General features: G+C 45.2%; 1 protein-coding gene across 9 annotated transcripts in view; it reads right to left on the bottom strand.

Annotated features, from left to right (window-relative positions):
- kaznb (kazrin, periplakin interacting protein b) overlaps window positions 1-26,189 on the bottom strand; it is a 176,555-nt gene that overhangs the window by 37,268 nt on the left and 113,098 nt on the right. For 7 of the 9 annotated variants that reach the window (XR_004574632.1, XM_020055632.2, XM_020055636.2 and 4 more), the window contains one exon: window positions 3,239-3,346. The exons of 1 other annotated variant lie outside the window; for it this stretch is intronic. Coding sequence is in view for 7 of the 8 variants with exons in the window: in XM_020055632.2 (XP_019911191.2) it covers window positions 3,239-3,346 (108 nt within the window). In the remaining variant the exon portion in view is untranslated. Of the gene's footprint in view, window positions 1-438; window positions 905-3,238; window positions 3,347-26,189 lie in introns of those variants that run through there. One more of the 9 variants, XM_020055638.2, reaches the window with a different exon arrangement.

The raw sequence follows: 26,189 nt of genomic DNA on the forward strand, positions 1-26,189 counted from the left end.
TTTATGTAAAGAGAATATACAAACAAGATCGGGAGCATACTGCCATCAAATGTGTTCTACTGAGACAAATCATTATTTCTTTACAGACAACAGTGGGTTTCTAACACAACTGTTATCTCTCTATATATATACTAACATATTATGTAAATATATATAAAAAAACTGTAGATAAGGAATTGTTCATAACCTAACTCTTTACATGACTCGTTCAAATGTCTCTCGTAAAATGTGCTTATTCAAACACATGAACTCACAAATTCCTTTAACATAGAAACAGAGTTCTGGCCTAAACCAGACTGAGTCTCCAAACAGTAACCTCTCATCTAAACCCACTCCTCTGTCATCTAAACCCACTCCTCTGTCATCTAAACCCACTCCTCTGTCATCTAAACCCACTCCTCTGTCGTTGCTCGTCCCCTCTCTCTCTTCCTCACTCACCGGGTGTCCCCTCCTCCTTGTTGGACCTCATGTCTTCCTCCTCCTCCTCCTCTACCACACGGGTTCCGCTGGGATCCACGGTCAGTGCTGGTGTGTGTTCGCATAGCAGGGGAACCCGACTCAGACAGACTCCATTTAGAAACACAGTCCGTGTCAGCCGCTCCCAGCTCCGGCAACTGGCTCCACCCAGTCAGGTTACTAGGAAGTGTTCTCAAGCCTGTTTTCCCTTGTACACACTATGTCCCCTCTCTCTCTCTTTACTCCTTGCTTGCACTGTCTTTTGCCCGTTTTTTCTCTCGTCCTCTTTCTTTCTAGCTCCTCCTCCCTTTTCTCTCCACCTGTTCTGATACGACCAGAGGCGGTTTCCATTGCGAAAGCTCACTCTGCCCTCCTCTCTGCTATTTAACCCTTCACAGCTGCTGCTCTAGGGAGGGGGAAGCGGTGTGGTGACACTATAACCATTAGACCAAACCCTCCCGCTCTCACTCTCTCTTGTCTCTAATACCGGGGGGGGGGGGGCGTACCTGCGGCATCAGGTGGTGGGGCAGGTGAGTCACACCTACAGCACTTCTGCTCCACCTGATGGCGGAAAGCTGAATGTCACAGTGACCTAAAGCTCTCCCTCCTGCAGAACACGCTGTGCTGAACGGCCCGGCTCACCCGCCACACGGAGGGTTAGGGAACACCCAGGGACATGCAGCCTCTACGCACCGTCACATGTTTATTTAGGACACACAGGCTGGAAATATTAGCCTGTTCCGAACAAACTAGGGGCCAGGGTGTTTCCTGGTTCCATGACCTATCCTGGAAACTGGAAAAATGTTTGAGAACTTGATACTGCACACTGCCAGGATGTTTTCCCGGCCACGAAGGAGGGCAAACCGGAACAGTACCACCCGGAGCACTAGGGTTGTTAGCGCCTCAAATCTGGAATGTTTTCATGTTTTCTCCTAGGCCCAGGGCTCAAGGACTGGCTGTCCTATATACAGGGTTGGATCAGGCCTGGATGAGTGCGGACACAATCGCAGAGCTAATAGTGTTAGGGCTGGATCCTGGCAACCAGCCTCCCAGTCTCATGTCTCTTTAGCCTTGGGCCCATGGGCAGGGACTACAGGTGAAGCCAGGTTTCGGGGGGAATAGAGAGAACACGAGTCTGGGTCAGATGAAGTAGACACCAGGGGGGCATTAACCGTTTCAGAGGTAATTCTGGAAGACGTCATAGCGGCTTTTTCAACCACTGAAATGCCATAATTCTAATACACTTGCTAATCATAACCAGGACAACAACAAAGGACAAGAATTGCTTACGTTCAAGACATCAGCATGAATTAGGACCAATCGGCTGTTTTGTATAAACGGAAAGTTTGAATTGAGACTAACGCAACAAAAACGCAGCTGTCCTTCAGGGGCAAAACGTTTCAGATGTCTCATGCTTGACAATGTCTAAACAAATACTGAACGTGTGCTGAGAGGTGCATCTTGCTTTAGTAGGAATGAGGACAACCATGCCTTCTACTTGGCTGGTCAGCGGGGCATGCTCCCCACAACTTCACACGCACTTAAGCCAGATGCTTGTCAACCGATGCAGTGGATCTGTCAATCACTGACTGACTGCCTGACTGACTGGGCAAGAATCACAGTCATGTGTCATTCATAGTCATTCTCATTCCTGTAACGCCAATTCAGGGCTCTGAGTGTGACGAGAGTTGACTTCCTAGCTACGGCCTGCCCTCTCCTCATCTTTATCTTTCGCTCTCTTTCTCTCTCGGCTCCCTCTGTCCTTTAGCCCTACCAGTTGATCTGTCACTCTGCATTATCAGCGCAGGAGTGTTGACAGAGAACTGGGAAAGACAGACATTAAGGTATTAGCTGCCCAGAGAGGGGAAGGAGAGAGAGGGATGATGGAGGGAGGGAGGGAGGGGAGCCGGACTCACTCAGACAGACACCCTCTCCGTCCAGGGCCAGCGGAAATGTCACGAGGCTAATTCAGTGGCCTGAGAGTGCACTTCTGCTGCTTCAAGGGGCTGTATTTGATGAAAAGATTCGAATTACAATTCTGGAGGATGCTCGCATGGCTTTCTGGCAACGTGATGAAGAAAAATAGGCGTCATTAAATTGGAGACAATTAAATGCCAAGGAGATTTTCTTCGCCAATGAGCTCTGGATGATCAATACTCTTTATGATAATCCTTCTCCGTGGCCGGTGTCATTACTGGTCACAACAAAGAGAACGAGCCTTTATTTTGAAAGATCCTTAGAGGGGAAATTAGATGCTATTTACCAGAGGCAGTGATTAAAGTGAAAATAGGTACCGGCGCAATGCAACAATGAGGATCATCAGGAGTACTCTTCTCTATTCAACAGCGACAACAATACAATGTAAAGAGCTTCCGTCTCTCCCCCTCGCCTCCTTTCAGCGCTCCTATCAATGTTTCCCCCGTACAGCATTGTGTCCAAGTCCAGCGTACAATTGGGTATACACAAGCAGATGATTCACCCCCAGTGTTGCGTACTGTCTCTACATCAAAGCCATTCGCCTGCAGTCTGCAGAGCGTCCAGACATATTATCAGATTGTTGTCCCTGCCAGGGAAGGAGACAGCTGGACAGCCAGACAGCCAATCAGGCAGGCAGACAGCCAATCAGGCAGGCAGACAGGCTCACCCACATCATCACAGGCCTGTCTGTGTGTGGTCAGCTGACATTCTGACAGCTCTGTTTCAGTACCGTATCCCAGAACCGATGCGCACACTACCTTCCGTCACCAAGGCAACTCTCTGTATTTCCAAGGCAACACCCTACCTTTGTCGAGCGACGAGTCTGGGGTGCCAAAGTCCATAAGGCTGGAGATCTCTGTCTGGTAGCACGTATCGCTTACCACCGACTTCTGCCTGTGATGACCAGGTGGATCTGTCAGAAACAACCAAACGAAACACATGACATTAGCCTAAATCCAATGACCCGCATTTGTGACGTGTACTACAGTATAATGTCGATGACCAATAGCTTCAGATCTGAGTAAGGACAGTTGTTGTTCAGATCCCCACAGCCAAGAGGCACTAACAAGACTCATTCAGGTGAGTTTATGTGTACACTTGGGGAACCAAAGCCCCCACAATGATACCACAAACTGACCAATCGGTACGTGAGGAACAGAGTGAGGAGTGCGGCTATGAGTGTTCAACCAGGCTTTACGTGACTGACATTTCCCCTCTGCCTGTGTTGATGAAGCTAGAGGCTGTGGGAGAGGGAGACCTAGCATGTTTCAACTACTGTAGTGCTGGCCAAAGTGCTTATTCCACAAAGCGCGTGTGTGTGTGTCAAAGAGCGACCAAAACGAATGTGTGAAAGAGCAATGACCCTCAAAGGAATTCACCCCCCATGGTCTTTTCCACATTTTATTGGGTAACAAAATGAAATCAAAATGGATTTAATCAGGAGTTTCTGCCACTGATCGACACATTTTTTTTTTCATAATTTCAAAGTGAAAAATTAAATCTTCAAATTGTACCAAATTAATAACAAACACAAAACAAAAAATCATTGAAGGGATATGTTTTCACCCCCTTTAGTCCATATTTGGTTGTAGTACCTTGTGGATAATTCAAACGTCAATGAGGACCGTTGGCGAAGAGCAATTTGTTAACTGTGTCCAAACATTCTCATTTGGGTTGAGGCCCAGGCTTTGACTTTTTGTTTTTAAGCCACTTCATGTGGCTTTGGCTGTTTGTTTGGGTTTTTCTTCTAGGATTTCTCTGTACTATGCTGCATCCATTTTGCCCTCTATATTTACAAGCTTTCTAGGTCCTGATGCAGAGAAACACATGTCTAGTACGATGCTGCCACCACCTTCACAGTATTGCTTCACAGTATTGAAGGTGTTCTCGTGATGCTTTGAGGTGTTAGGCTTGCACCCAATATAGCACATAGCACTGATGCCAAAAAACTCTACGTCTCCCAGCTCATCTGGGGCGACTGTAACTCCTATACAGTTGCCAAAGGGCTATTATTGGTCTCCCTGACCAGTGCTTTTGAGGATGGTCTGTTCTAGACAGATTCACAGTTGTGCCATACTCTCTAAAATTCCTAATAATGGACTTTACTGTGTTCAGTGCCTTGGAAATACTTTTATATCCTACCCATGAATGGTGCTTTTGAATAACCTTATTCTATTGTTTTGAGTGTTCTTTCATCTTCATTTACTGTATACTAACCAACAGTGGGGCCTACCAGAGACAGGTGTATTTAACTGGAAATCATGTGAAACACTTTAACTACCGGTTGACTCTATTCCACTAATTACATTACTTCTAAAAACAACAAGTTGCACCAGAGCTCATTCAGGTGTGTAATATCAAAGGCAGTGAATACATATGCAATCAATTATTGCATGTTTTTTATTTGAAATTAACTGAGAATAATTTGTAGATTACATTTTTCACTTTGACTTTATGGAGTTTTTTGTGTAGATCAGTGGCAAATACTCCTGATTAAATTAATAAAAATGTTATGTTGTAACACAACTATTTTTGGAAAAATCCAAGGGGCTGAATATATTTGAGAGCCATTGTATTACTCGTAGGTTGAGAGCAAGTCAGTCAGGGCGGGAGCCAATCAGTCAGGTTGGAAGCCAGTTGTCTCCTCCTTAAGTTGTTGCCATGGCAATTCATCAAACACACAATAAGGCTAATAATATTTATACACTCCATAATGATCGTGCATCTCTGTCAAGACCAGAGGATTTAGTGGTCAAACCCTATATGAGCAGAAACCCTTAAACTGTGATTTAATAAAATGCAACATAAAATGTGTACAATATTTACAGAGCTCTCCGCCTAGGCTGCCTCACGGCATCATGGATAATCAAATGAGTCACACTGCTGAAAGGCTTTTGAAACAAACAATTATGTTTGAAACTGACAGAACCATTATACTGCAGACGTGGATTAAAGGGGCAGTTGGGGAGTTCGTTAAGGTGGCTCTTTATCTACTTGGCTCTTTGTCAATGGTCTGCATAGACAAAAAAAGATATCCACAATTTCATCAACATTTGGGGAAGTAGATAATCGGTCTCAGTGCCAAAATCTCAAACTATCCCTTTAAGCTTTACAGGCAATATTTTAATTAACAAAACAGCTAATAGATTTGCTTTAGTTGTTTAACAACTGAAGGAAAAAATACCCATTTTCAATATACGAATTAATTCCTTTTTTCACCCTTTCTCTCTCATACAGGGTTTATTGTGTTGCTCAGTGGCTCTGTTGCACTGCCAAGCAGTTTAGCTTCTAGTAGTGTAAAGGGGAACCACATCAAATTTCAGATGTCTGTATCTAAATCATTTTAAATGCATCATGCTGTCAAAGTGCTCAGTGGTCACCTATCTCACTCAGGGAGAGCGAGGTGGAGCCAGAGCTCGTGCTACGTCAATAAGTGATGCATTCCTTCCCCTCACTGCAGCACGCCATAAAACAAAAACATATCAACTTTCTGCCACCGTAAACAAACTTTCTGCCACCTTAATGAAGAATTAACTATTGTGAAGCCATTTCTGTTACTGTACAGAGTTATCATCCAGAAGCCATTTCTGTTACTGTACAGAGTGATCGCCCAGAAGCCATTTCTGTTACTGTACAGAGTTATCGCCCAGAAGCCATTTCTGTTACTGTACAGAGTTATCATCCAGAAGCCATTTCTGTTACTGTACAGAGTTATCGCCCAGAAGCCATTTCTGTTACTGTACAGAGTTATCATCCAGAAGCCATTTCTGTTACTGTACAGAGTTATCATCCAGAAGCCATTTCTGTTACTGTACAGAGTTATCGCCCAGAAGCCATTTCTGTTACTGTACAGAGTTATCATCCAGAAGCCATTTCTTTCTTACGGTGTCTTTCTCTTCAGCCTACGTCAATGTGTCCTGTTTACAACATCCACACATTTAGGGTGAAAGAAAGATATTCAAAGGTAAACTATCACCCACTACCAAATAACAAAATATCTGCATAATACATTTAATATCGTAAATCCATGTTTTCGTCATGAACTACCATCTAAATCAAGCAATACAGTTGCATCTGTCTAAATCTGTTGGTTCCATTATTGGTCTTTGTACAAAAACATTTATTCAGGTAGCATAACTATCACTGGATAGTTAAGCAGTCTGTTGCCGATTGAAAAGACATAGATGCTAGGTCTATCGTCCATGGCTTTGATGTGTCAGTTGGGTTTGGAAACTGCTGGCACGTTTATTTCAGCAGCTCCATCAAACACGTGTTGCTGTAGACAAGTGTGCTTTTAACGTACTGTGTAAGATCGTCTTTGATTGGACGAGATCTCAGAAAAGGTCAAATTGGGACCACTTAACCCTTATGCATCACATACAATGCACAGACGTTATATCTCATAATTGATTATGCCTTCTGAATTTACCTTGACAGAACGCTTTAGAGCTTCCCCCGACAAAGAAAATCTATGTAGACAAAGTAGCCGACTTTACAAAAATTGATTTCCCATCTAGACACACCCTACATGTTTTTCATACAAGGCCAGGGGTCTGGATACCTTTTTAAAGTCTGCATTTTAAAAACAAAGATCCTCAAAGTTATTCTAGACTGCTTCCTGATAATATTTTCCTTTATCCTATTTTAAATTGAATTGTGTGATTTCTGTTATAATCCCTCTGCTGTGTGCATTACATTTGTTGTGTGTTTGTTCAACTGAGTAACTATAAATGTCTCAACACATCACAACATTCGTGTTTGCAAAAAAAAAAAACTTACATTTGTCAATTTGTCAGAGCTTGTCGAACAAATTCAACTGCACAACCCAACCTTGCACTGCTGCAGATAGATGACATGATTCAGGTAATTCCAGCCAGTCTATTTAAATTTACAAATGAGGAATTTGGAAATGAATGCCATGGTCAATAAGTGGCATACACCTATGGTATGTTTCTGTTTTAGGCCTTAAGCTGATCTTTCCACATTGTATTTGTCCAGACCTCAGTTGTCCCTTGACTAGCACCATTAATTGTTGCGGTTGATAATTCTACTATTATTTCCTCTAATAATTACAGTATCCACTGGTGAATTGGAGTAGAGTGCGGAGACTGCCATCTAAAGAGCCAACAGCTTTTTAGCAGCAGTGCTGTCTGCCAGAAGTAGTCATTTCTGATTGATTGAGAAATTCAGTGGGCCATCTTGATGGATGCACATCACTAAACACTGACATTTGAGCTCTGTAAAAATACATACTGGAACTTTCTCTCATATGGGGGCACTTTGACTGAGAGTCCACCACTTTCACATGGACCCATTTCAGAAATATCCCCTTTATTCGCTCCAGTGGACCTGGGTGTGATGAGCTCTACTAGTGAAGGCTCATCTGCAGCCAGCTTTCTCTTCTCTGCTCCTCTCCCACTCTCCACTGATAGTTCTCTTTTAATTAACTAATGTTATTGCCACCTCCAAAAACAGGAGAGCACCAGCTAACTGATTGCATCATCCTCTCAGCTTTCCCACTCCTGTAGCCCATCAGCAGGAGACGAAAACATGTTCACAGGAGAAGAGGTTGCAATATCCCAGTTGTGTCATCAAGTCATTTTCCAGAGAAGGCCCCCGAACTACAAAAAATGTAATGATTTCTTCAAGAAAAAAACAAACAAAAAGATGTCTTGAGGTACATGATATTGATCTGCGGTTCTTCTCATTTAAAAAAAGAAAAGAAAAAATAAGGAAAAAATGTGTCAGAGTTAAGAGACAGAGCATTTCCAGGCTGGTCACATACCTGGTGTACAACAGCCTAGTGATAAGACTGTCTGGAAATGTTGGAACCAACAGGTTGTATCAAGGCTATAACAAATAGCTACCAAAGCCAGAGGGATCTTTCAATTTAATGTTGAATTATGTGATGAAACACTCCACACTAATGAAAACATATGTGCTTACCTAGAATACTACAACATCTTCATAACGGACGCTCAAAAAGCAAACCTCTTAAACAATCGGCTCATTTAACAGCACCATCTGCGGTGTTGTGCCTCCTATCCTAGCGACAAAGTCACTTCCAGTCACTTCATTCCCAGACATCTACGAAGACCGGTGGGAAAGACCAGGAAAGTCCTGAGCCATCGGCTTAAATCTACCGACCAATCACCTCCTGCGGCACCTTCCCGTTACTGCTCCCAGAAGGAGTTTTCCATTTAGACCAATGCCTTGCAGTCCTTTCATTAGATGTATGAAGTATCAGCCAACCAGTTGTAGCAACCTGTCTGTCGATCACAGGATATATGCTCAACTGAACAAGGGAGTACAAAGCACTCCGAGGGTTAGTCTGCAAGCTGGGCCAGTTTCACTTTGGTGACCTTCATACCGTCTGACCTCTCCGTCCCCTCCACCTCCTCTCTCTCTTACTTCTCTCCCTCCTCTCTCTCTTACTCCTTTCCCTGTCGCTCCTTCCAATATTCTCCCTCATACTCCCCTCAGTCCTCTCTCTCTTACTCCTCTCTCAGTCATCTCTCGTGTCTCTGTTCCTCTGAGTCGCTGCTGTTAGCTGGTTCTTCCTCTTCCCTGGTCTGCAAGCTGACCTTTGCATGGGTCTATAATGGACACTGGGCAGCAAACAGGAAAGCTGGCAGCAGAACCATGCCAGCTGGGTGACTGCAAAGAGACTAGCCCACATACAGTGAGAAGCTATTCTGCTGGCTTTCTCTGTGTATAAATGAACATTTAATAAACAACTACACATAACCTTAATAGCTACTACCCTATTTGGATACACAGAACAGTACGCTTGAACCTCGGAGAGACACAGTGAGGTGTTGCTGCTGTGAATATACAAAGGCTTGTGCAACAAAGCAAAAGGATAGCAGAAAGGAAGGCCACACGCCACTTCCTCTGTAGCTGGTCAAACTCTAGCAGAGAGAGGTCAAAGGTTAGGTAAATAATGACACAAACCCATGCTGAGGCTGGCACCGACACAATTACCAACCAAGGCTGTGAGGAACAGCAGCAGAAGGGCATGCAGCAGGCAATTGACCGAAGCAAAAATAAACGTCATTTACTTTAGATTCACTCTACATTTCTCCCTCCTCCCTTCACTCTCTCTCTTTTTTGCTCTCTTTCACTCTCTTGTCAATGTCCTGTATAAAGTAATGCATTGTAATAAGCACAATTATTCATTAGGCTTGTTTCCCCAATAACACATTCATATCACAGGCCATTTATAATTAAAAAGCTTTATGCTAATTCTCAATGAAATTAATAAGTGATTTCCTAGCAACCAGCAGGATATGGAGTCGTGACAGCTTAGCTAGAATAAACAGCCTTGAGTTATTAATGACATTAGCCTGACAGCGTATGCCTGGTGGTTAGACAGAGGCAGCCCAGATCACCAGCCGGGCGGCATTCGGAACTCCGATTGTGGTGTCTCTCTCTTCCTCTGTAGCGCCTCCGGGACCTGGATGGAGCAGGCTGGCTATCACCGAGATACGTGCGCTGCAGACCTTCTGAGATCATCAACCCGTACACTTCCTAGGTGAACAGGAAGTGACCTCCTACTAATCCCATTGCCCCCTGATGGGTTGTCAATTTCCAACCCGCCGGCTGTCGTTTCAACAATCAATGTGCTTTCTGTCAGCGCTAATTCCTCTGACATTAATATGTGACATGGCTCGGCTGGATGATATCATATCCGGTTCCATTTTTTATGGACACTTGACACTGCAGCGAGCCAGGCAGGCTCAAACCACCTCTGAGAGATGAACGCAAGGTCAGCGGTTAAAACCAGTTAAAAAACAACAAGTCCTAATGCTAGTTAGAAACGGAGAAGAATAGCCGTGAGGCCCTATCTGCATCATCCTGCATTCATGCAGATAGCTTCTCTGCCTCTGCTCAGCTAACCCATAATTACTCTGACATTCACTGGCCTTACAGAACAGCCACTCCAATGTCAATCATCTCGGAGGAGAATTGAACACAATCACCTGATGGCCGCCGTTGAATCCCGTCGCACAACGCCCTACACATATCCCCGTGCTGTAGCTAAGTGCTCTTCAGCATGCTGCAGACGGAGTTTCCATTCAGGTGATGAGAGATACACAGTGACGTCAAGGACACCGCACTCAAAACACATCTTCCAACGGCACGAACGGCTACATAATTGTCAGGCCATTACTTTGGTCTCAGCAGAGTGGAGTAGCTCTGCATATTGCTCGTATATTACCAAGGTCATTATGAAACTGCAGGGAGGCCGCCACTAGCAGAGGCAGTAGAAATAAACTGGACATTATTTTGCATAATCTAAACTGTGCAATCTCTTAGTAAACCAGGCCAATTCCCAAAAGAAAAGATGGATTTTCGGTGGAAAAATGCTGCATGCTTATGTCTTCCCCTCGGGAATAAAAAAGAAACACTTTGTTCTAATTATTTTATTTGTTCTCCGTCACGCATTAAAATTGACAAGGCACAATGCGAGGACATTTGAATTGCTATCTAAATGGATTTTCACAGTCATGTCAGAGCGAATAAATTAACAAACTTGCAATGGTTCTGGCTCTTTTGTGTTTTTAACCTTTGAGATGACGAAAACTGGCAGCAGGAACAGCAGCTCCTATCCCTCTTCAGGTCCAGGTTGTAAAATATTTGGCCGTTGTTGGTGGTAATAGGTGTTTAAATGGGGGAAAGAATCCCCATTGCCTCTCATTCACAGCCCCCCCACTGTACTTTGTCTGGCAGAGACAGAGACATGTGGAGCACATCCAAATTCCAGCAAACAAAATGCTGACAAGAGAAAAAGGAAGCCCTTTTCCCCCCAGAGATCCATAGCACAGCAGTTTGGTCCATTTACAGGTATCATCAGTGAGCCTCTGCTACAGATGGCATTGATGAATCGAAACAATCTTCTCTTTGATTGGAACTGCTGTGAAAACAAGAATTGTGAGCTTTAACAATTAAGGGAAGATGACTGTAAAACCAGAGTTGACCTGTTTAAAGGCTGACTTTACCAAACAGACTCTCACATGTATGTTTGTCCTCCCTTTTAAAAAAAAATCTCAGTCGTCAGTAATCAAGAAGACTGTCAGAAGAGATGACTTCAATACCTGCGATCATTTAGTATCGAGATGTGGGGAAGTCCCACAATGTGTCATCTTAAAGTGTCTGCCCCAAGAACGTCATATGGTTATTTCCTAAAGACAGCGTGACGTTATGTGTAGCACCTCTAATTGGGTCCTCATCCCATTTCCGTGTGAGTCAGGGATCTGTTATGTCTTTGGGATTTGTCCGACACAAAGCCAAAGTTTACTAAAACAAGTGCCATTCCTCTCCATCCAGGTCTGCCCAAAGCTGAAAGCACCCACTTTATAAATCTGTATTCATAATCGCAGGCGACATGTACAGCAAATCAATAGAGACTGCATTCACAGAGCATTAGGCCTGAAAGGCTGCTTCAAGGCTGCTGTGATCAACGGTTCCTAGATGCTGTCAGCGATGTGTCTGGATGTGAAGACAGCCCCAGTCTTAGTCTGCCCTGAGGAGACCTCCTCCAAACAGGCCCCATCAGGCACTCATCCATTACGTCTAGCTTGGAGGGGGGAGCATCTCGGCAGTCTGTAGTGCTTCTCTCTCTCTTTCGTGCTCCTCTCACCTTTGCCTATCTCTCGCAAGCATCTCTTTCACCATTCTCGCTCTATTTCTCTCTTGTCCCTACTTCCTGTCGCTCTTCTCTCCCTCCCTGCCTCCCTCCCTTCCTCTAATGAAGTGGGTTGAGGAGAACGTACGAGGATGGAGTTTTGGTAAAGCAACATATGGGGAGCCTGGCGTAGAGGGCCCACATCCCTTCAAAAAAGCCTGGCGCGCCAGCATGAAACTGGTTGGACAGTATGCTTTTCAAAGCAAGTTGGTCGGTGTTGGTTTAATTTGGGGAGAGGGGCTGGACTGGAACAGATGGGCTGTCAGAATGTATTGAGAATTTGAACTGACTTCTGCTGAAGATCATAGATTACTGTATCATTAAAAAGCAATCCATTTCGGAACTCATTCCACCACAATGATGGCTGATAATGTTCCAATGCTGAATGGGTTTTTCTTAATAGCTAAATGGCAAGTCAAACACCTCCCATCACGACATTTAACGTTGCCATGGCACGGAGGCTCTGAGGAAAAGAATAATAGACTCCAACTGATAAAGAGCTCCACGATTCATCCAGTGGCACTTGTTTCTCTTCACTTCATTGCTATTGGTCCCTGTGTGCTAGCTTGTCAGTTCATGTATTTGCTTATCCATGCTTTAGAGTCCTAGTAAGGGTCTGTTAAGTATTTTAATTGGAAACAAACTGAATGTTTAGAAAATTTTATGAACCCACAGATCTCAACATCCTGCTTTCTTTCCAAATCAGTCGCTGGGGTAACAAGTACAACAACCGGGGATCATGAAACCAGTGAGCTTGACAACACCATGAGGCGATTGCGTCTGGTTGAAATATTAAGGTCATCTGAGACCCTTCTATCAAGGCCTCATCCTTTGCTCATAACCTGAGATTCTGTGTTGGCCTGCTGAGGCAGATCACAGGCTCCTGAGCTGCCAAACTGGGAATAGGCTTTAGAGACACACATAGCGCCGAGTACCGGCTTACCGGCTGGGTAATCTGAAGCCAGGGCAAAAATCATTAAACCCAACTGATGGCTAGTGCAGTGTGGAGCTAGGAGCTCGCAGCTGAGCCATCCATTCCAGCAGCACCTTCCCAATTAGCTGGGCTAATGGCCTGTCTGGAAACCCTCCTGGCATGCTAACTAATGTCAATAATGGACATAAGCCCACTCTTAACCTGATGATGGGTGGGGTGGATTATCATCATGCACTGTCAATCAGACTGGTTAATCCAATAAAGTGGTTTTGATGAGGACAGTCCAGAGCCTCCACTCGGGTCAGTTAGATGAGCCGGTAAGATGCTGGCAGAGTACGTCCACGAGTCCCTTGTGGGTCCAGATTAAGAGACATTTTTCCTACTCGGAGTTAACAAATTGACGATTCAAAATACAAACGGAAACAGGACGAAGCAGAAGACGGTGATATTAAAACGGATAGAATGAGGCTGCAGAGACGAAGAGCTGAACGTCAGGTGGGTCAGCAATCCAACTGGGGATCCAGAGAGAAAGGTCACCTGAAGCCTGACATTTTAATTGCCTTTCCCTCAGTGAGCAGAGACCGATCTCAGAGCTAATAACACAGCCAGAAACAGAAATGCAAATAAAAATGCAAATACGCTTCACGAGGAAAAGTGTGTTGACCATAACAGCATAGATGTTTGTGTGTGAATAAACAAATGAGAAGGAGTGATGTATTCATAATGCATAAGGTTAAATGGCTGTCAGGAAGGAGGACATTTGCATCCCTTGCTGTCGTTAATCATGGGGATTTCATCTCAAACAGTAACTGACGGACACGAAAAAGTATCAACAAAAACATACTGACACTGATTGACGCAAAGGGAGAAGGTTTATACACATATTAGACTCACCTGACGAGTCATCAAACTGGCAGAATGTCGATACAGGACCCAGATCAAATGTCACCTCTCTGATGCTTGTCGGATTTGCCGGTCTTAGAAACTATCACAGGCTACAGAGAGATAGCACAAGCAGCCCAGCGACTAGAGCCTTCCAGACAAGCTAAATGCCTTCTAAACTTGTTTTGAGGGAAGTTACACTGAACCCTGCTTGACAGCACCTGCTGTTCTGGAAGACCATGTACTCTCACTCTCTGTAGACGATGTAAGACTTTTAACAGGTTAATATTTACGAGGTTACAGGACCAGACAGATTACCAAGAACTGTTCTCAGAGCATGCACAGATCAGATTGCAAGTGTTTTCACTGACTTTTTACATCTTCAAGGACCAGTCCGTAATACCATTGGGTTTCAAGCAGACCAACAAAGTCTCTCTGCCCAAGAACCTGCCAATATGACTAAATTATTATTTTCCAGTAGAATTAACATCCGCACACATTGAATGCTTTTAAAGGCTCACATTCTCTCGGAAACTGAATACTGCCCCATGACACCTCCCAACACTGCTCTCTCCCATCTCAAGAGGAAAACCTATGTAAGAATGCTGTTCATTGACTGCAGCTCAGTGTTAATCACTATAGGGCCTTCCCAGTTTGGTCTGTTCTTGATAAAACACAGTCACCTTTCATTAATGATCAATACATTCATGTCCAGGTTGATGATAGGCCCAGTCAGCTGCAGTGTTAGAAGAGAGTGTCAGGAGAGCCTGCACACAGAAAAGGTGATCATAGAATACAGATAATAGTGAGCTGCTGAGAAAAAAGCGTGGCCATCAAATAAGTGAGCCAGGTACTGTATTTTCCTAGTTCAGGGTGTTGTTTGTTGTAATGTAAGGCTTTCAACTACTTTCCTGCGTGGCTTAGCAGTTAGCACAGTCTATTACTTTGACAGAGTGCAGCCATCAAGCTCTCCCTGTGCAACCAGACAGTGTAGCATTGTAGAAATTATACCATATGATTATTGCATGTGTAATCAGGCTAGAAGCTAGGTAGTGATGTGCACCTTTTGTGTAATCATGGTGGAAGCTAGGTAGCGATATGGGCCTGTTTGTGTAATCATACTAGAAGCTAGGTAGCGATGTGGGGCTTTTGTGTAATCATGGTGGAAGCTCGGTTGCGATATGGGAATGATGTGTAATCATGGTGTAAGCTAGGTAGCGATATGGGGCTGTTGTGTAATCATGGTGTAAGCCAGGTATCGATGTGGGGCTGTTGTTTACTCAAGATCAAAGCTAGGTAGTGATGTGAGGATGTTGTGTAATCATGCTGGAAGCTATGTAGTGATGTGGGGCTGTTGTGTAATCAAGATCGAAGCTAGGTAGCCATGTGTGGATGTTGTGTAATCAGGATGGAATGGTGGTAACGATGTGGGGCTGTTGGGTACTCGAGATGGGAGCTAGGTGGCGATATGGAGTTGTATAATCATTGTGGAAGCTAGTTAGTGTTGAGGGGCTGTTGTGTAATGATGATATATGCTAATTAGCGATGTGAGGATGTTGTGTAATCATGGTGCACACTAGATAGTATTGTGGGGATGTTGTGTAATTATGGTGGAAGCTAGGTAGTAATATGGGGATGTTGTGTAATGATGATAGAAGCTGGTTAGCGATGTGGGAATGTTATATAATGATGATAGAAGCTAGGTAGCAATGTGCGGATGTTGTGTAATGATGATAGAAGCTAGGTAGCAATGTGCGGATGTTGTGTAAAGATAATATAAGCTAGATTGCCTTGTGGAACTATTGAGAAAATCTTGATAGGCTGCATCAGCGCTTGGTATGGCAACTACCAGTTCTTTGATCCCAAGGCACCTCAGAGGGTGGTGCAAATGGCAGAGTTAATCACCAGGTCCAAGCTCCCAGGCGGTGTCAGACGAAGTCTCAAGGACTCTATCAACCAGAGTTAATAGACCGCTCACTATTCTAAAACATGGCAAGTAATAGCAGTGCATCATGTCTACAACTGACAGGACTGTTAAACATGACTGCCAAATGATTCCTCAATGGCTACCTGGACTAGACACATGATCCTCTTTTGCATTAGTAGTGATTTTATCCACACACTTGACTGCACACATGCACACATACATGTATCTTGTACTCCTGCATATCAACTCAGTACTGTCGTTGTTATATTTTATTTATTGTTTACATATGCTTGGTGTCACTATTTTAATGTCTTTGGTATTTACTTGTCTACTTTTCAACTCCACATTGTTGGAAAAGTAAGCATTTCACTGTCGGTCAACTGTTTACGAAAAATGTAAAGGAAAAAAAAAGGATAATCGAGTGGATGGATGATGTTGGCCACAGCTGGGCTGGTCACTCATCACCCCAGGGCTGTGCTGCTGGACTCAGCTGCCGAGATGAGGTCGGATTTAAAACAAAGATTTAACAGGGAAATCTGTCTGGAAGCAATACAGCATGGACACACACACAAACCAAAAAATCCTCCCTCCAGCACAGCTCAGCTCTCCTCGGTGCCAAAGATCCTCTCTGCCCTGCCTTTGGCGTGGTGACGACAGCAGGGACAGGGAACAGCAGTGGCCACACATGGCACTTGGCTCTTTAATATTCTCCCAGTGTGAAGGGACATTTGGAGAACGGGAGACGTTTAGCTGACCCCTGTCCCCCAGGCCCTACACATCTGATTAGTGTTCCTGTCACACATGCCAGTCCCGCCCCTCCCAGCCCAGCTGGCTCCGTACTCCACAGGATCTCTTTCTCCTTCCTCCGCAGTCTCCTCTCTGGACAGCTGGACTGCAGGGCCAGAGCCTCCTCTCTCTGCACTCTTTGCATTCTGAAGGGGACCCAGTGATAGTGCAGAGGCACAGATCGTTGTTCACCCCTGGGAAACCAGACGGTTAGGTGTCCGACCTCGCCGGACATCCACCCTGCCCCCCTCTCAAAACGGCCCCTAGAAAAAAGCCTGCCTACATCCACAGAGGCCACGTCCTGTAGCCCATGGGGAGCGAACCCAGGGTTTGCTCTGCCAGAGACATCTGGGATGAAAACAAAAGCATGAAAACCCTGTGGGACAGGACGCCATGTCGCATCTTCAGCATACAGGCCTAGACCGCAGACTAACCACATGGCTGAATAACAGAACGTGGGAAAACCACAAAAGACATCTGGGGAGTCTATGCTAGGGGGAGCCGTAGCCTGGGTCGGGATAATGTGGAGTAAAGTTGTCTGAGCTGAGAAGGTGAACAACAAGGCACCCTGAATAACAGATCTAAGACCCACTGTGGGGGCCTCTTACTGTACTAATGGCTCTTTTCCACTACATGGTACCAGCTCAACTGGCTCAACTCTACACGCCTCACCTCAATTCTACCAGGGGAGCTTTCCCACCGCTATCGGGTCATTTTCACTGCAAATAGTACCCTGTACCTGCCCATAGTTACATCACAGGAAAACTGCAGTGACGCCACCTTTAACAACAATGGAGGATATGGTAACACTGCACCTGATACCGGCGAAAAGCCGCCATTTGCTGGCTAATGTAAACCCTGCAGTGAACAGAAAAATCTACTTCTTTTAAACTGACAAGTTTGAATGTAAAGTGGCAAATGAAAAGTCAACTAAATCTTGATAACATGGTCAAATTTCTGAGAAAAAGTATAAGAATATAATTATCACCCTGCAGTATAAAAGGTGACATCATGTGCAATGTTCTGTTAGATTTAAGGGTATACACTTAACAACTCAACACCAACACATTTAAAACAGCCTACATAACCCCTCCATCCCGATTAAAAGGTATAAATAATTGCCTTATTAATTGCCGGCTATAATACCACGCCGACTGACTCAAGAGTAGTCCACTGTACACAAGGCAGCGTTTACCGGTAGTAGCAAGGAAGCAGGGTGAGCAGTAACTACACTGCAGGCTGCAAAAAGTGCTAGAAACCTTGGTAGGCTGCGTCTGTTTGAAATTAAAAATAACTCGTTTTTAATCTTGGTGCTAAGCTAGTGTCTAACAGCTTAGAAGGCATGACTATTGGGCAAACCCCCAAATATGTAGATCTATATCTGTTGGAACATCCAAATGACACCATTGAAATCATGGAACACTTTTTTAGGTCTCCCCTTTAGAATAAGACCATCCCCAGGGTTGTGTGATGGATGGTTGATATTTGAGTCTGGATACTACTTTGACCAGTGCAAATGTATGCCAGTTAGCCTATAGAAAAACACAGAGGAGGAAAAAGATGAGGTCCTTTTGTCAAAGTGTATAGGCTACAAAAACGGGTCTCTCACGAGGGTTGTGATGGGGATAACGATTTGATTTTCACACCACTGCATAGGTCCGAATCGAGAGGGGTTTTGGAAAAATACAATCGCTTAAATCACAAGTCTGGTCCTATAAACTGGCACTGAAATTAACCCATTTCAATGCAAGGACTCCGGGGACAGACAACTGTACTAAGACCTACTGTGAGGACCTCCTACTGTAGTAAGACCTACTGCAGGGGCCTCCAACTGTACTAAGACCAAACGTGAGGGCCTCTAAACATGCTCCTGGTGTAGCGGAGAGAATTAACACCGGAACCATTGGTTAGCCTACGGCTGCCCAACACCAACACTGACCCACTCTCTTCAAACACCAACCCTGCAAAGACATTGTCAGTCGGCTGCAATTCAAAAGAGCAAATACGTTTTTTCATGCCTGGATGATCGTAAAGACGACACAGTGCTTGTTTTCCCATGGCTTCAGAAAAACAGATACAGACAGAGAGAGAGAGATAGACAGAGAGACAGACAGACACAGAGAGAGAGAGACAGAGAGAGTCCCTATTGCCCACCATGGTTTGGAAGGAAAGTGCTTTCATGCTAGAACGATCCTCCCTTATCATTCTCCGGTCTAATTACAGAGAAGGGAGAGATGGAAGGCGCCATGCCATGCATCTGACCCGGACCACACTCATACACATCAGGCTGAACAGCCACAAACCGGCACTCAAAGGGCAGCTCACAGTAACACACTGCCCATTGGAAACAGGCTGAAAAGAACATGGCTGGAAATGAAGTGCGAATGGAGGGCACCTTTCAATGTGATGGTGGGCAGGGCTTGAGGATGGGTGGGGCTTGTGGAAGGACGACTGACTGTACCCTCCAAGGTCCCGGAGCCATGGGGACTGGTCAGGTCTGTGTCGTGACCCAGGCTGCAGGCCCAGCCAACAGGACCAGTTGTCTAGTTACAGCCTAAGGCAGCACTCTAATGGCCTGATGCATTTGACACAGGCCGAGGTATGCCAAGGCAAAATATATCCAAGATCAATGCCACAGCCCAGGACGCATGAAGAAAATACATCAGCATATCAGCTCTGTTTACCAAGTGTTTGCGAGAGGGAGAGAGATAAATTCAGCTATTCAGCTAGATAGATAGATAGATAGATAGATAGATAGATAGATAGATAGATAGATAGGGAAAGAGCCTTGACCTGATAGGTTGGAATGAAATGTGTGACTGTTCAGGTTGAAATAACGTTGTGACTGTTCAGGTTGAAATAACGTGATTGTTCAGTTTGAAATAACATTGTGATTGTTCAGGTTGAGATACCTTTGTAAGAGCAGAGGTAAAGGCTGAATCTAGGAAACTAGAAATACTGAGGTTATGACTCTGTGACAGCCCTGACAGACTTTTTAATTATGAACACATTTCCTTCCATCCATGAGCTGGAGATTTTATAACTTTTATAACTTCGAAATGTGTCAGGAAAAGCATGTACATACAATTGATATCTATAGAAATATCTACAGTCTCAAAATGTCAAAATGCTGTGAACACATGTATACTGATTATACACACCCATGGACTTTTGGTCTACGCCCTATGCGCAAATTCCTATAAATATCTCTGGCATTTCTTAAGTCAGGTGAACCTCCATTTTCTAACTAAGTCTATTTGATACACGTCATTAGAACTTTTATATCACCAACTCTGTTTTACAAAGGTATAATATATGAAATGTACTTTTTGACATGAAGTGAGCTCCTAACAGACCTTGCTAGTATGTAAAGAAGCAGTGTTCACCAAATACGCTCTTGGTATTTGCAAATCTAGTGGTCCCTTCAATTTCCACAGACACTGGAAGGTTTTAGTGTGATTGAAAGGTTTGTAACAGTGGCTCTTCCTTTGCAATATCTTCTATTTCTCTTTTCTCTATCAACTCATCTTCTCTCATTATAAGTCTCTCATACCTGTCTCTTGCCTTTCCAAAGTTTGGCTTTGTTTTTCTGTATCTTTTCATAAACTCAGGGTCAATCACTGAACTGATATAAAGAGACGTTTTTCACAAAATATATCATTCTACCATTGTAATTCACTGGCAGTCAACCGTTGAGATTTCATGGAAGAAGTCTGACTGTGAAAGTAGCTATGCTAGAATATAAGTAGGTATCACTACAGTCAACTATAGCCAGGTGTGTGTGGCTTGAATATTAGCAAAGGTCCATCAAATTAATATCAGGAAATTAAAACACAAGACCAAAATGTTAATTGCTAATGTTGACTAACCATCCAGCCAATCCATCTATCGTAAAGATGCATTTCCATGATATTTGACCACTGGTATAATAGACGTGATATAATAATCAATGGCAGGTATGTGCCAATTTGTGCACCATGTAATCAAACACACTGGCTTTCAAACTTGGAGCTTCGTGGCTCATTGAGGTATGATGGTGATTCTACTTATACAGTAGATTATACAAATAAACAACATATAATATCCAAACTACAAAGGGAGGTTTAAAAAATTTATATTTGTAATTGCACAAATCTTGAAACGCTACAAAATATTTTACCAGAGTTTAGATGGTCTCTAAAGATTAAGGACAATTGGCTATACAAAGAAAAGCCAGCAACCAGTAAAGCAAAGAATTTAAAGACACCAAGACCACTGCCTGCCTGACTTCACAACATACACATTATCACAACGGCAATCAGGTAAGCAGCCAGTGATGTTCAGTTCTACAAAATCTTTACTAAATAAAATTTTATTATCAGTTAACCACTTTCAGTCAGTGTATAAAAAAGTACAACCCTGAAAAAACACAGAGGACATGACCCTGGTGTCCTTAATGAAATACAGGCCTGGTTCAGGATGAGGTAACATTGCTGTCGATCACCAGTGAATGCTGCTTTAGGACACAAGCACTCGTAGAACACAGATTAACGCAGGAACCTTCACGGCATCTGAGAGCTCTATACAGTCCCAAAGGTCATTTTTCATGTTGCTTCAGCTCAGGGTCTGTGATGAGCTTTGATAGGGAAGGTGAGGTGTGTGTGTTTAATGCAATGCAAACAATAGTCATTTCCTTGCCCATAGAGGAAAATCCATCAAACCGACCAGTGTCCCCCTGGTTAAGGAATACATTTGCCTTAATGGGGGGGAAGGGGGGGGTGTGGTTGGGCTGTAAAAATGCAGGATGGGGATAATGATTTATTACTCAGTTTATTTATTTTAACCATGGGGTCTCTGAGCGATGGTACTTCCTACTGGCATGGTTTTTTTCTCACCTTACAGATAAATGGCAGGTGTAACATGAAAACGCATGGAGAACAGATGCTTTTTTCATACTGTACAACCACATTGTTTTTAATTGTAAGAGAAATGAACGCATGAACGAGTCTTTAGAGGATACTGGTGGAGCTTGTGAGTGGGCAGAAGTCATATCATACGTGTTCGAAGGGGGAGGGTTGCTGGTATCTTATCTATGAGCACAGGAGGAATCGCTGATGAATTAAAGTTGGGCCATTTCAGAGAACTGACCACATGCTCCTCTCCTTCTGCTTGTGGGACCGACTCAAGGACGTGTGTGTGTGCGTGCGCGATGATTGTGGTGTCTGTCCACACTATATCTGTACCCTCTGGCTAGCAGGCTGTAATTACAGTGGATGGCAACAGCAGTGCTAATTAGCATCCGAACGGCAGGAGTTGTCAGGGCCTCTCTGAACTGCAGCACACCTAAACCACAACCACCAGCCCGAGAGTTCATTGACAGGGTCCGCCCACACCAAGGCAGGCAGTGGAGCTGCTCGTTGCTCAGAGGTCCTATAAAACGCCTGATCAAACGTACATTGTGGTCTGTTCTGCACACCATATGCCGTGGGCTCGGAAATTTTATCTGTGGCATGTTGCCTCCTCTGGTTCCGGGTTGACCTGCTTTTAGCTAGTAGGCTAGCAGGTATCTGGTGTCCACCCCATGCCTGATTGTTGGGTCTCTGATACAGAGTGCTTGTGGTCATCCTGATGTAGGCGGAGTGTAGCAGTCAAGGCCGGGCCTGATACCGCTGACCGGACTCTTTTGGCTCGGCTCTGACCAATGCGGTGGTTGCCGTTGACTACTGCTGACTCACGCCTTGGGAGCGGAAGGGCTGCTTTACCACTCTGCTGACAGACTGCTGTTCTGCGTTGTTCGCAAACACCTCACCTCTGTCCCCGCCCCCCCCCCCCCCCCCCCCCCCCCACACACACGCACGCACGACACACCTCTTCTGCCCCCGCCCTTTCCTCTCGGTTTTGCCTTTCGCTGTCCTTGTTCTCTCCTCCCACTGTCTTGTTCCTTCATCCCTCCCCCTCTCCCAGTAAGCCCCCAACCCCACCCCCCATCTCACTGGTCCTGCTTCAGTTATCGGGACGGTTCTTTGTTTGATCGTTGAACCGTCCTCCCGGGAGAGTGACGATGCTGTAATGGGAGCGCAGAGCCCCGGGGAGGCAGTCTGAAGGACACGCCCTAAATCACAGACCGCCGGCGAACTGTGACGATGCAGAGTGGAGAGACCGAGGCGTCTCTAGGAGACCCGGCAGGATCCAGTATTTGATCTCGGTGTGACACATTCTGAGTGCGCTGTCATAGCAGCACCGAAAGAAGGCTGATGTCACACCGTATGGACACACACATACGCGGCAGATGAAAGCACTAAGCCTGCGCTCAGATCGGGGCATAGTGGCGGAGCGGTGACATCACCTGCTCTGTGGGTCTTGTGACTCTGAGGCAGCACCCCCCCCTTCCGCCACCCACCCCACCGGAACGTTCTCAGGCAGGCTGGACTTCTTCGGAACCTCCTCCCGGGCCTCTCTCCCCTCACCGACACGACCTCCGATGAATTAATGATTCTGTTTTTCATTTAAAGCGGAGAGATGCTGCCGGTCCTCGTGAGACGTTTAAGAGCAGCTGGCTTGGCTCGTGCTCATACGACTTTACATTCCATCAAGAGGAGCTCGTGAAAGCTGCTCTCTCGACACTCAAGTTCAATTCACTGTTCCCTAAGAGTTGCTGGAGAGTAACTAGTCGCGGACCACAAACTAATGTTTGCGTTGCTTTTTTTATGTGTTCTGGATGTAGAGTACTAAAGGCCTCTTACAAACCCTCAAATTCCAGTAATGCCTGAAAGGAAGATTACTTTTTACAATATCACTTAATTGGTCTCGGCTCATCAATCCAGCCTCTCCTCCATCAACCATCTATGGTAATAAGTATCCCTCGCTATCTAAATTTCATCATCCTGTTGCTCCAGTTTGAACCAAACGGCCCTGTAATAAGACTAGATAAGTTCAATGACTGCCAAGCTGGTGTTTCTTCAGCCCCGCAGAGATGGGAGGAACATGTTTTACAGCGCACCTGTTCTCCACTCAGCCACACGTGACTGGGTAACGGATTGACATGAGTGTCGGGCCAGTAACCAAAAGGCCGCTGGTTCGAATCTCGGAGACAAGGTAAAAAGAAATCTGTCGTTGTGCCCTTAAACCTAATTAATCCTGTAAGTAGTAGCTACTGGATGACAGAGTCCAATAAATTATTAAAATGTGGCGGGACACCAGATTAGGGTTAGCAGATCTCCTTTCATGTAGGCAGTCACATGGAATAAACACACACCATTCCGTTATCCACGACGAGTGGAAACTTCCAGCAACTTTGAACCTCACTGCAATAGCAAAAGGTTAAATGGAGTCCGTGAAATACTGGACTCATTCCGCTACTGTTCCTTTGCAACATAGCAGCCAATGGTGGTTGCTAAGCAACAGTTGCACGGGCAACCATAGGCTTAAACTTTAATCCTCTCTCTAAAGAAAGTGCTAAAGAACGTCAGAGGAACTAAAACCTTGGAATAATACAGCATGACTGATGAGCAGGAAAGCTGACTTGCGATTGATGTGCAGCATTAAAAGTCAGAGCCCTCAGAAGTCCTGTTCAGTAACAACCAACACACACACGCCCACTCGCATCAGACTGTAGCGTCAGACCTCGGCTCTCTCAACCTCCACTTAAACCTCACATTACTGTCGCTCGCCACTTCTCACAAATACCATGACAGCACACTTTTAACTAACACTTTAACAACTATCATTAAACAGTCCAGCTGCACGCTGTTCTAATAACTGTGAACGGAATGGCAAAAAAAAGAAAGCGAACGAATGCCAGAACCCGACACATCCAGCCGGAACACTCCCGACTCCAATCAAAAAACCTGTTTGTTGAGCCAATGGTTATCTTTTCTTCCTTCCTGAACTAACCAGCTCTCATCCGAGCAGTGTTCTGCAACACCAAACTTCGGCCCAGAAATGTCAGTATGTGTTTAGATAAATGAGGTAGGGAGGATCGGCTGCTAATTTACTGCTTAGGAATTTTCGGAAAAGGGTAAAGTCCCCAAATGAAAATAGCAGACATCAATTTAGTGGGCTGCTGATCATTTGCTGTAAGCGGCCGGCAGAAGTGACAGACTTCTCCTAAGTGGTTGTTACAGTATGCACTCCACAGGAAAATTCCTCAATAAGAACTCTATTACAGGAAATGTCTTCATGGGCGTTTGAGGCCATTGATACCTCAGTGAAGGGGTCGAGGCAGTCCTCGTCCATTCAGACCACACTTCTAGCTTACCTTGTTAAGAGGCGCTAGACAGTATGGATGACTGATCTTCGGTCCACTTCCTGTTTCTGTCATTATATCCCCATGGCAACACCAACCGGGGTTACACCCACCAAGTCTGTGTGACCCCCGCCCCATTTCACACGTGAGTGCACACTGAGCGTGGGACAGCTAACTTCTATTTCCCCATGCCCACAAGGCTAAATGACGGCCTCCAATGTCCCAGCACATTGGTGCCAATTCCCTTGCCAGTAAACATTGCGTCAGCCCATTTAATAAAGCTTTCCCTACAGACAACCTGAAGAGAAGGCTTCTCCGAGAGTTGACTGAAGCTGGCTAAGACACAGTCCGTGTAGCACTGTGAGGAGGCCTGCACGGAGCCTGCATTACTCCAGCGGTCGGCTGGGCCACCTACTGCCACCACAGGCCCAGCTGAGGCCACAGAGGCCTGGGCGTGTCCTGTTTCACCTACGACCCCTGCGTCCCTCCACACAGCTCATACAGAACACGGCTGAGCCGCGGCATCTGCTCTGCCCTCTGCTTCCCCCCTCCCTCCCTGATGCCGTTTGGTTCCGGGTGAAGATTGCCATGGCAATGGCAGATTGTTCCCGCCCCTGTCCCCTTCCCCGAACCTCAACTTCAACACCCCCCCACACACACACACACACGCACACAGACACGCAGACAGGCAGACAGGCGCGCGTGACCTCGCCATGGGTCACATGTCATGCCAGATGGGCCATCTCTCTTGGGTCCAAAGACACACGCGCCTCACAGCCAATCGGCAGCCGGGACCGCTCTACAGAGAGTAATCCTATTGGCTGACTTGTGCCGTATTGCAGCGCTAATACCCGATTGTGACACAGAGACATATGTAATGCCCGGGACAATCTTGTCGTAATCCTTTGATATCTTGATCAGAGACAACAGTGTTAAGGGACTCACAGTCCATCACAGGCGGCTGGTGAGGGGGGAGGGCGGCTCAGAGTAATGGCCTCGAATGGAACGGTGTCAAACACACCAAGACCAGAGTAATGGCCTCAAATGGAATGGTGTCAAACACACCAAGACCAGAATAATGGCTTCGAATGGAACGGCGTCAAACAGCAAAACCAGAGTAATGGCCTCGAATGGAACGGTGTCAAACACGCCAAGACCAGAGTAATGGCCTCGAATGGAACGGTGTCAAACACGCCAAGACCAGAGTAATGGCCTCGAATGGAACAGTGTCAAACACGCCAAGACCAGAGGTTTGAAACCTTTGAAACCACTGCATTGTCTGCCTCCCAGCCAACACAACGAGTCCGTCCTCCCC

Source organism: Esox lucius, chromosome 17 (assembly GCF_011004845.1).
Source record: "Esox lucius isolate fEsoLuc1 chromosome 17, fEsoLuc1.pri, whole genome shotgun sequence".
Classification (NCBI taxonomy): Eukaryota; Metazoa; Chordata; class Actinopteri; order Esociformes; family Esocidae; genus Esox; species Esox lucius.